Source organism: Copadichromis virginalis, linkage group LG5, assembly GCF_057382275.1.
Source record: "Copadichromis virginalis isolate Kocher_CV1m ecotype Utaka linkage group LG5, C_Virginalis_male_GT1.1, whole genome shotgun sequence".
In the NCBI taxonomy this organism is placed as follows: Eukaryota; Metazoa; Chordata; class Actinopteri; order Cichliformes; family Cichlidae; genus Copadichromis; species Copadichromis virginalis.
In genome coordinates, this window is record NC_140622.1 from 29,170,468 (window position 1) to 29,183,042 (window position 12,575).

A 12,575-nucleotide genomic window follows, 5' to 3' on the forward strand; every position below is an offset into this window, starting at 1 on the left:
AGCTCTATAAATATGCTCATGTAAAACAGAATTCAAACTTGTACAGAAAAAGAGACAAAAAACCTTCCTAAACCTTTTCTACGACAAACTAAGAGAACTTGAGTTACTTTTTTCATTTTCATTTTACAAGATGGCTGCTAAGTGGCAGGAGTTGCTTCTTGCCCTATTTTTTTGTTAGAATCTTTTTAGAACACAAATTCAAACACAAGCAAAGTGAATGTCTTTGCTTAGCCGTCAATATCTTACAAAGAGTGCCACTGTCCAATAAGAAGATTTAGCCAGAAGTGAACTAATGGAAAGGACTTATTTTCCAGAAACGACAGGTAGATTTGGTTAAAAGCACTTGTTGTGAGTAAAGCTGCCTAGCTAAAACATAGCAATACTGTCATGAATCGCTGTGCGGCAGGCAGGAGTTGGACCCAAAGTGCAGGACTCACAGACTCAGGGAGGTGAACTCAAAACTCAGCTTTATTTGCTGGCAGGGAAAAAAAAAAAAAAAACATACAAACTAATCTAAACTGGGAACTTGGAAAACTCACAGAGAGACACACAGGGAGATCCACACAGCATGAGGGACGACGCGACACTGACTCAGAGAAACACAGGGTTTAAATACACTGGGAAGTAACGAGGGGAATGAGACACAGAAGGAGGGCACAGCTGGGAGAAATCAGGACTGACGAGACAAGCAAAGCAGGACGCATTCACATGAGACACGGACCATCAAAGTAAAACAGGAAGTATCACACAGAGACGCGAACTTGACACAGTGGAGACAGCAACTAAGAAATACAGAGACATAAACCATAAGGCAGAGGTCTAAGAACCAAAATACACAGGGAAATACTCAGCTGGGAACACAAGAGACTAGACTAGAGAGAGTAACAAAAAACCAACCATGAGAACATAATGCACAATGCAGAGTGACAGAAAACAAGAAACTCAAACATGCAAAGACACACAATTACACAGAACAGAGGGGACACAGAGAGACATGAAGGGCAAGGGATCAAAACTAGAAGCCATAGAATAAATCACACACAAGTACAATAATACAAAAATCACAAAGAACTAAAAACGCTGGGTCAGGAGACCCAGGACCGTGACAAATACAAGTAAAGTCAGCAAATGTAACACTGCTCAGCCAGCAAATATTAGCAGACTAACATTCAAATACTCTTATTGCTCTATCTACTATAAAACACAATGAGGACCTGTGTTGAACATTAGCAGTTAGCAAAGTTGTGCGAACAGCAAATAATACAAATTGTTTGTGTTACACAGCATTTGAAAGGCATTGCAACCATAAACTATTCAGCAATATTTTGCTAGAAGTCTGAAACTTCATAAAGGCCTTTTAATGTTAAGGAGATACTAGTAAAGACTGGCAAGACTTGTGACTCTTGTTACCACAATAGTTTGGCAGGAGGATTGGGAGTAAAGCAGATTTGTTTGCTCGTAAATCCAGATGCCGGGTAAGATTAGGATTAGGAAACTTATTTTACAACTCTAAAGGTTTTTATGTGGATATTCAGGTTGCTCACCATGTCACACGCATTACATCTGCATTCTGACCCAATTTTCTGTCGCTCATTATCTTTATAACCTTGGAGCTTTAAGCTTGTATTATAATATAAATCTCTCTGAATGGAAACATTACATAAATGCTTGAGATATGAATTGCAGCAGATGCATATTACTGACTTGTGCCTGTATATGTTTATGATATTGAAGGATTATTGCTGCTACACATTGTTGCACTCAGTCCACAGGGCTATATGTGAACTGGCCTTGGTCCACACTCGGCTGTCCTGTTTGTTTGCTTTGGTTCGGGTATAGTTTGATCAGTTTGGCTAAGAATCAGGTTCAGTTGCTGTAACTTTAGTTACTGAGAATTGTGTTCAATTTGTGTAGCTTTTAGGCAATTGGTGGCACTAGAAATTTGGTTCATCGGTTAATAGAAGTTTGTGCTGTGTAAAGCATGGTATTGGTATCAAATTCCTGGCTTACTGTATGTCAGGTGTGAGGTTTTGGAGCAGCATTTTCAAAGTGTTACCCAGTTCTCTGTAGTTGCACTTTTTCCTTTAGCCACCATACCACACTCAAGACTTTTTCAACTTTTATACAAGGAACGAACCCAGGAATCAGCCATAGACTTAAGATAGAAATTATTCTGAAAGGGATGTGTGACAATGACTGATTCAGTCAAACCTTTTAAAGACTGTCTGTGACCTGTTTGTCGTCTGGAGTAGAGTTTAAGTTCCCAAGTAACATCGTCTAGTTTCTGAAAATATGCTTGTTTAACATGTAGATACATCTTAATTAGATAGTAGGAAAAATCAATGTCCCATGTTTAGTCATGCAAAGAACATATTACGTTTCTTTTTCTCTAAACAGTTGTTGGATGTCAGTATCAAATCCAAAATGGTTATATGGAAACAGCAAAATTCTAGGAAGTGCTGTGTGAATGCAGGAAAAAAAGGGATCTTACACATCAAAAACTTAAAAGCAACATGAATTATGCTAAGTAAGTGGAACAGTATTAAAGCTTTCTTCTGTCTACCAGTACTATGTTTTATTTTTCTTAAAAATTTCTTTCACTGCCTTGAATTTTTACCTTCACTGGTTTTCTGGACTGCACGCTATACTGACTTTGGTATTAATGGATGACAGTGCATCTGTGGACCAACACAGGAGATAACTGATCATACGAAACCAGACAGCAAGAAGAAGCAAGTAACCCAAATCTGCCAGCGTCCCGTCCCACTTGAACACGATAGAAATAGCACCATTCTAGGTCGCTCTTTAATAATTGCAGAACTAACTTTCACAGTACTGTGCCCATGTAGTTGTGTGTGAGAGTGTGTGACTGTGGGTGCCTTTTTGTTGACATGTATTTCATTTGGGGGATTTTACCCTTTATTCAGTTATTTAATCACGTTTGGCATTTATTTGAAAAACACTCAGCTTCACAAAATTAATGTGGCATGGTCTAGAATGTGTTTTAGGCTGATGTATTCGAGCGACTGTGGTGAATGTGTGTTGTCTTAGTGTGTTTTCCTTGCGGGTGTCCTGACCATTAAAAGGAAAACATCTTTCCTGTCCTGTTCTAAAAACAAGGTCGAAAGACCTCCTGCTAAAACACTTCATTATGAACTAAACCAACATGAACACCATCAACACACAAACACACACACAGGACACCTTGAAGCCAGAGAGTGGTCCCATAAAGTGCTCCACACATCGATTTTGTGGGCTACTTTGCAACAAGATGTATGTCCCTGCTTTAAGGAGTAATCGAGTGCTTTTGTCCTTGGCCTTGTTAAATTTCTCATCTCTCTGGTCGTCTTTCGTGTGACACTGATGAGGTCACAGCGGGACACAAACAAACCTGACATCCTCTCCTGTTTATATTTTCCAAACTACAAATGAAATATTAAAAACGGAAACTAGAGGAAAATCCTGCCACAACAAATGCCAGTCGCATGCAGTCACTCGCTTACTTTAAAGTTGATTTGAGTGTTTTATTGTACTCAGCTTATGTGATGAGATGTATAATAGTTGAAGGTTATTTATTTTAGTGACTTTTTGTCAATTTTTAATTAGAAGCTGATTTACTGCAAGAAAAGGGTAAATATCAATCTGTACTAAAACTGAACATCCTTACGTAGTAACGGCATTAGCAACACTGTAGACATTTCGAAACAAGGGATTGTATAAACTAAAACAACTGTAAGAATTTTAAAGCTAGCAGACATACACAACACTGTACTCTATTCACATGTAGCTGAATTCAGGTTTTATTTTTGTGTGTTTGCTTACTTGCAGTGGATACAGATGGCAGGAAGTTGAAGGGAGCTATCCAGAGGAGCACAGAGACGGGGCTGGCTGTGGAGATGCCCAGTCGAACTGTTCGCCAGGCTAGCCACGAGTCCATAGAAGACAGCATGAACAGCTATGGCTCCGAAGGGAAGTAAGTAACAAATACTGCTTTAATTAAATACCATTTTAACCACAAATACAGCATTCTGAGTCTGAAAAAACTAAACTAAACAAAAGCCAACACAAAAAATCCACATTTTGGTAAAATTACAAAAAGCCTGCTACAAACTTATTACGTTAGGTCCTCTGCAATATGTTTTTACAGCTGTTTTTCTTTTTGTTTTACCCTCCTTCGATGGTAGTTTTTGTTGCTGTTACTTGGCTTTCTTTATTTTAGTTGTTTAGGAACAATTTCCCGTAAACTTTAGGCTGTAGATTGGATTTTTGTTTCAGTAAAAAGGACTAGGTGTTACAGTCCCTGATAATGCATTGCTTTAAATGGAGAAAATCTTGAGGGATGGCTGTTATGAGGAAAGGCAGCCCAGACACTTTACCAGTTTGGGACACATAGTCAGTAGTGGACCTTGGATTCATCGGGTGTTTCGGCCATTATCACTAGACACCCGCATCCAAGGAGGCCCTACCAGGGTTGATCAGGCCCTGGAGTGTGTCACTGGTTTATGTTAACTCGTTATTTCTCTTCTTCTTTCTTCTGAATTCATTTTGGATGTTGGACAATCTATTTGCACTTTAAACTATATCAGTAAAACTACTGAGACTATTTTGAAAATAGCACATTTTTGCAAGGATTCAAATTCAGTTCATTCAAACTTAAAATGAAAAAAGGAATATATTTTAGTGTATTGGAATTTCAGAGATTTGATTCCTTTGGTTGAGGTTTTGCAATCAGAAGATGCTGTCACGCCTTTGTGTTTTCAGGTTATTTTCTTCCTCGTGTTGCTGTGTTTCTATTACCTGTCATACAGGAAAAACATCAGCAATGTCTTTGATGCACAGGGGGAGAGAGAGAGAGAGAGAGAGAGAGAGAGAGAGAGAGCATACAGAGCACCTATGACATCAGCAGTAATAGTGTAGTACTACTGAACACGCTCATACACACACACACGGACACATGCAGATAACTGCCAACCTGGCTACCAGCTTGAATTCCTACTGTTACATAACAAGACAAGTCAGACAGACTGATGTAGGCTGGGAGGGTTTACAGAGGAACAGAGGAGGGACGAAAATAACGAGAGGATGATTGCATCATTGAGTGTGTTTGTGTGCATATTAATATTCCATTTATATTTGGAATATGCAAATACGTTGTTTATGAGCTTCTGCTTAAAAACATGGATTACTTTGCATAGTATGGGAAAAAAAACGAATTCATTAGCTAGATTTTAATGATGCTAGCTTATTTATTCTTTAGTAGCAGAAGCAAATCCTTTTTTAATGATGAATAAATCAAACAGAAGATGTCAGTCAGAGCCAACATACACAACTATATGAAAAGAAGAAGAAGACAACCTAATTGATTGTTTCCTAGAAGTCCACAGTGAAGCCTTAATAACTGTGAGGTAAAAAAAAAATTAATGAAGGCATTACAGGCACAGATAAAAAAAAAAAAATGACAAAGAGAGTTTTAGAAGGAGAAAGAGTGCAAGAAAATCTGTGTTCACACGAGGCTCTTTGATTTAGCTTATTCAAACTCTGCAGTCTTTACTGCTCTTCACTTTAGCTGAAAACACAGCACACATCGCATCACGTCATATGTTGTCTAGCTTACCTAAATGGAGCTCTGCCTTTTACCACTTATACCACACACTATTAATTTAAAAATAGTTTAAAAAGCAATGCCACCTGGGTCACAGACATTGCTGATATGTATTTCTATTGAAGTGATTGTCCGACATAAAAATGTCGACATGCACCACCAAAATGTATTTGAATTGTTTTGCAAAAACAATTAAAAAAAAACCCTCAAAAATAATGGGTCACAGACCCAGTTCCCTGACAAATGTGACATGAAACATGGTTAATATTAGATAAAATTTGTTATCCTATGAAAACACCCAGAATGTTCTTCATGGTCCCAAAGTGCTGTGCCTTGCAGACTCACCAGGCTCCATTACCATCTTTGTTCATACTATACATGGTTGATATGACAAATGTAAACAAAAGATAACTTACACAATAGCTCAGAACAACTCAGGTCGCCCAGGACTTTTTTCCATTTAGTGTAAGTGTCGTCATATTGAGGTAAGTTCAAGTGTTTTTTTTTAATGTTCAATATTGATTATTTTGTGCAAGATAAAAAGGTGTATGTTGTGACAGAAATCTAAAGAATTTTACCTTCTCTGTATTTTGTTATTTGGTTTAATATAGATAAACAGACAAGCTCCATAGTAATACGTTTTTACTTTATATTATCTCCCATTTTAAGATTTCCAAAACAATGTCAATATGCTTGACATCCCTAATTCTACACAAGAACAAGGAAGATATATTTCTATCTTAAATCCTGTGACTGATCATTGTCTTTTTCAAACTGAAATGAACATAATTTGTACATATTTGTGTTAATGAAAAATAATTCTTGTAAACATAACCCACATGGAAAATACATTGGGGAAATCAATGCTATCAATGTTCAAAAGATACCAGATCACATAGATTGTGTAACTAACTGGTGTTCCAGTATGTTCAGCTCTATTCTCCATGATTGTCTCATTTAGTTTTTTCTTTCAGTTCTTTTTTTTATATATTAAAAGCACATTAAAAATTATATAAAACCAGAAACAGAAGGGGCCTTTAAAATCTGTGCATGCACCATGCTGCAAGCAACAAAACATTAAAGGGAACAACAGTTGACTCATTAAGCTGGCAACAGTTGACTCACTGCATCATTTAAATCATCCGCAGCAAACCACTGCTCATCTTCCTGTCTGTATTTCAGTCTTTACGTCAGCTGTCTGGCTCAGTCTGCTGATTGAAAAGCTCCATCATTCTCTATGCACAGTCATGAATAAGCACTTTGTTAGCTAACACCATCCAGTCACACTTATGAGCTTATTGATTTATGGTGGGAGCCATTCAGGATCCAATGCACGCACACATTCACTGTGGAAACTGAGGTAAATGGAAATGCGTGTCTTTGTGTAAGAGAGACACACAACTGTGACTCTTTCTAAAAGGAGACATCATTTTAAAAAATATCCAGGAAAAAACATGTTGACATTTTACTGGGTTCATGTTGTAAAATTATAATGTACTCCTGACAACCAATCCTTTGTCAGCGGTGCAAAGCAGTGCTTCAGCTGCACTGTGACGCTTTAAATTTTAGTGCAGTATGTGTGGAGCTTATGACAATGATGACAGAAAACATAAATGTAGTTCTGTTCAAATGATATTTTAACAACAGAAAGACAGATTTTTTTTTACCAATATATTTGTAAAATCTGCAAATATATTTCCATATTTATTTAACTTTAATGAAAGGTTGTTGTTGTTCTAAATTCCAGTGCATTACAAAAAACTGAGTAGTATGAGATCTTATATTTATGCAAAGTTCCCATCGGTTTCCCACTTGCGGTTTGCATTGAACGTCATATTTCTGCGAAACAGCAGTGTAATCCCCAGATGTGCCCCACACACTAACATAATCTAAAGCTCAGGAATTTATCACCCAGTAATACCCACTCAGCTAATGTTGTTTGACTAATATCTTTGCATGCGTACTCATGATACACATATACAAAGGTTTTTACCTCATTAGGAATGTAATTTCTTCAGTATACAAACATATTAATTGATGTATTATGTTAATTGCATATATGCAGCACTTTAATACTTTGCATATTACATTCATGCATTATGGTCACAGAAACAAAACAAAAGAAGAAAAAAAAACATGCTGTGATATACATAGACCAGCATGCTACCACATAAAACCACTGACACTCGAAGTGAATAATGTTGATCATTACATGATAATGCAAGGTTCTGTTTGGAAACCTCCTGGTATTTGTGCATGTTACTTAAAACCCACTTAAATATTTTTTTTCAGATGCAATTTCTCCAAGAAGGACAATGCACCACATAAGCTGTCCAAGAATGACTTGAAGTTACACAACAAAAAGCTCAAGATCCTGATCTGGTGTCCAAACTTCCCAGATCCCAAGCGTCCATGGGATGTATACAAACAACACAGGGGAAAAGATAAAGTAACGAGATGCAAATGAGAGTTTGGGATTATCTTTCATCCCCTAAAATTGACATGTCATTACTTATTATATGCTGCCACCTGAATGTAAATTACTAATTTAAATAATTGCTTTCCTTTATTGCACTGAACGACTTCTAAATTATTTTGTAATGAAGCATTTGCATACTTGGTTTGCAGTTAGTATTAAAGGTTAGACTTTGTGCTTTTGTATGACGTTGCTCGAACAATCTAATAACTGAAGACAAAGTCAGCATTGAGTGTCTAGTTTAAAAAAATATATAATGATTTGTTCCTTATATGTGCACCCAAGCACTCTTGTGAGAGTGGGGATAATTTAAAATTGAGCAACCATAAAGTATGATAAAATATCAAAGTGAAGGCAAGGTGGAAAAACATGTAGGTTAAAGAGGGGAAGAAGAAGAAGAGAGGGGTATGGAAAAGAGATAAAAGTAGAGACAAGGAGAGAATGTTATCTCGTGGGGCTCGAAACAGCTGCAAACTTCATAATCTGAGAAAAAGGAGGAAAGAAAGAGACTAATGAGAGCTCTGGAGAGAAGGAGGAGAGGTGAAAGGAAAAGAAATGACAGTGAGAGAGGGATGTGTGTAGTTAATCTTTCCTGTCTTTCTTTGCTCAGTCTCTGGTTGGGAACATGGCTAATGACTTTATTTAGAACCAACATGTCCTCGTAACTAAACGACAGAATGGGTTGACTGCCACTGGCTCCAAGTGGCTGTTAGAGAATGGTGAATTATGTGACATATACTACTTTCCCCACTCTCTTAAATGTTTTTTGAGTAATGAATAAATTCTCTACAGAACCAGTAGTCACATTGCACATTTGTCGTTAAATTAAATTATTGCCACCGTCCAAGTTACGAAAAGTTCATTGTTCAATTTTATGCATGCTTCAAGGTTGTGTTACCCTCACAATTGTCACTCACACCTCAGATACAGATACAATATATATACAGTATGTCTGTGTGACCTTTTACATCATGTACAGTGTCATTCAAAGGCATACAAACACTGCCTGCCTCATAGGCCTCTTTTTAAACATACCAAGTTCCTACAGATTTAAATGAATTCTTCAAAAATGCATGCATGCATTTTACTACAAATATAGTGCCAGGCAAAAGTTTGCAGTGTGTCCCAACTTTTGGCCAGTGTTTTACAAGCGACAGAGTTGGATTGTCAAGTGTTGAGGGGCATAGTGCGTAAAAGTCACCAACACTCAACTGACTCAGTAACTGGAGAGCTCCAAACTTCCTCTGGAATTAAAATCAACACAGAAATCTGCACAAGGCGCTTCCAGTTCCTGAGGGTGTAATGCCATTTCTAGGTGGTCCAGTGTGGTCCAGTCACTTTGCTTTCATTGGAAATTTCTTCAGTCGCTTAACTCTAAGTTGGAAAAGTTTAACCAGGGACCTGTCTACTCCAATGTCACCATTGTGTTTTTCTCCTTGTCATTTGTTAAAATTACTGTACCCTGTATAGATGCCACATTACTGCTATTCACTTTCTGCATAAATGGCCCTTTAGAGGTACAGCAGTTTGTCATCATGGTAGAGGTGGGTAGAGCGATCTAAATATCGATAGTACCGATACCATCGCTGGTATTGGTATTGGATCGATACCAGCATAAACACTTCTCCTGTCATGCAGGCACACTGTGCTCCACCTCCTCCTCCCTTCTCTGCTGTGTTTAGTTTTCCTGTGATCACGTGGCTCACCACTGAGCAGCGACATGCTGCAGTGAGTGAGAAGTACATTACAGCTGTAAATGAAAACACTGCAAACAGTGATGTATGCAGGCTATTCTCTACTGTGGCAAAACCATCAACTTGTACAAAGACACGAAAGTCCATGAAAAGAGAGCTTTGTCCTGGAACAAGCAGCAAAAGAAATGAAGAGAGGAGGAAGTAAATCCCTGACCCTGACCCCCAGCACAGAGACAGAGGTCACTGTCTCAGTCCTTTCATAGAAGCAAGGATAACCTCTATGAAAATAAGCTGGTAGCTCAGACAGGGTTGAAAGTAATAATTTACTCATGACTCATGTTGGTTCTTCAGCATTACATAATGTTGTTTCTTTAGTAGACTGATTACTTATCAAATATATTCAGATATTCAAATAATATATCCACAACACTGAATTTAGCTAAAGAAGTTATTCTGTTAGTGAACTATATTAATGTTTTTTTAAAAATACAAGATAGCTGAAAGGTGTCCTTTTTATTGTGTTAACTAACTACAAGGTGAAAGTCACAGTGATTAGGCCATTAAAATGTATAAATCATGACACATCACTGCTGCCTGGGATGTTTTTGGTACACAGTGGAGGTCCAGCTTTTAGCCTTGAGGGGTATATCTGTGTAGACTTAAACTGTAGGGACGAAAACTGACTTTTACTATGCTCCTACTTTTGAGAGTGCATTGGTATGTTTTTATTTACACATCATGTTAGACTCGTAGAGCAATGGAAGAAAAGTGCTGTCGTCTATTGCTCATAGAACAAATAAACCCACACACTCACACACATATTTACTACCTGGCTGTTTGCCACCAAAGCACTTTGAGCCGATTTGTATACACATAAAAACCACACAAAATAAGGACACATGGGGTCAAACTCTAGAGCCAACATCTGAGCCTAGTTTCAGGAAGCCAATTAAAATTTTGTGAGTTTAACTAACCTGAAAGGGGAGTGATAAATGGTATTCGGTTATCAGCCTTTTCTTTCTTTCTTTCTTTCTTTTTTTCAGTCCCTATCTCGTTATTCCTCTGGATTGCTTTTGTCCCTATTCTGTTACTCCTCTCTTCCATTGTCTCATTATCTTTCAGTCACTCACTTTCTTCTGCTAATTGAACTGCATTAAGCACTGTCTGGTCATGTTTAACCATCCGTGTCTTTGTCTGCCTGCTTTTTTGTTCCCTCTGCAGTCTTAACTACAGTGGCATGTGTCTGGCATCCGATGCTCAGTTCAGTGACTTCCTGGATGGGATGGGACCAGCCCAGTTTGTTGGGCGACAGACACTGGCGACAACATCCATGGGTAAGAGAAGACTGGAGTTTTAATTATTTTGCTACAGCCAATTCAATTTCTTACATTTCTGTTTCTGTAGAATAAAAATGTGTTTTCCATTTTTGATATACAGGCTGGGTCAGAAAATTAAAAAGAAAAAAAAAAAGCTTTATACTCATAAAACTGAACCAAATGGTTCCTTAAAATCATTTTACATTGGCAAAGAAAGTGCCTCACAAATCAGCAGTCTTACTGTTTTTCTCATCATCTCCAGCACTTCACTTATTCATTTCCAGGCTGTATATACTGGATATATTGCATGAAGTCTGTCCTCTACAGCAGTGATTTACTGTAAGTGGGTCAGTTTCCTCACTGGCAGCCAGACAGTGTCCTTGGCCCAACAACAGTGACACTGACTGGACCAGCTCCACTCCAAACCTGCTGCCTGGTCCAACATTATATAATGTCAGAGAACCCAGAATAACTTGGCTTTCATCTGAGCTGTGTCACTTTCAAAGGAATACATTTGTCATTTTGGGGACATTTAGTTAAAACTTTTATTCCAAAGTTACTTCTAATGAGAGAAATTATTGCAATGTGCACGCAATTTTAATATAAAAAATGCAGATCATTATTGGAAGAAAACGCAGACAGAGCTATGATTAGAGAGTACATATGAATGATATATTTACTTATTTAGCAGTAAAAGCTTTGTCTCTTACATGTTTTACTGTCTTTATGGCTTTTTTCTGTGAGGAGCCAGCTGACTGGGATAAATTATAGTGTTAAGACTGAACCAAAACCATGACTTATTAAAAAGAAAGCTTCAGAGATGCTTGTATTGAAGTTCACACCATTTTGCTTAACATAATTCAAGGAGCTTGATGTTGGGAGACCAACAAGATATTTCAGAATCTCTAAATAGTTTTTATATTAAGCCTTTATATTATTACTCTATTAATAAGTAACTTACCATGATTTTTATTGTTGGTTGGGTTTATTGCTACAGAAAACATAATATGCAGAACGTTTGGACAGAGAGAAGTGTGCTCTATGTGATGCAGTATTTTGCTCTTACAGTAAACTGAACTTGCTTTGGGACCGTCTTTTCCTTGGCTCCAAGATTTGGTTTGGAAGTTGGATCGTATATAAAAAATGGATTTGGGTTCTGGGTCTGAAAAGGAATGCTAATGTGTCAAGTACTTTTATTCTTTCTAATGGTCAACCAGAGCCATTTCTCTGGTTCTCTGGTTGTGCAAAGAAGTCAAACTGAACTGAGGTCTAGAGAGTGTTTGAGAAAACAATAAGTGAAACTACGGTCTTGTACTCTAGTTTCACTTATTTGATGCAGTCAGATATTAATTTAGTAGGATATGGTCCCATGCAAAGTAAAATAGGACATAAGTCAAAGGATCCTTCTGTGATTGCTCATACAGTGTGACTGGCTTCTCATTCAGAATCACCTTCATAATATGACACGGCCATGGTCACAATGTGTA

At 37.6% G+C, this 12,575-nt stretch overlaps 1 protein-coding gene across 2 annotated transcripts in view; it reads left to right on the forward strand.

Annotated features, from left to right (window-relative positions):
- rims4 (regulating synaptic membrane exocytosis 4) overlaps positions 1-12,575 on the forward strand; it is a 51,707-nt gene that overhangs the window by 25,255 nt on the left and 13,877 nt on the right. For both annotated transcript variants that reach the window (XM_085457253.1, XM_085457254.1), the window contains exons 2-3: positions 3,829-3,973; positions 10,994-11,106. In XM_085457253.1, coding sequence (XP_085313379.1) covers positions 3,829-3,973; positions 10,994-11,106 — 258 coding nt within the window. The remainder of the gene's footprint in view (positions 1-3,828; positions 3,974-10,993; positions 11,107-12,575) is intronic.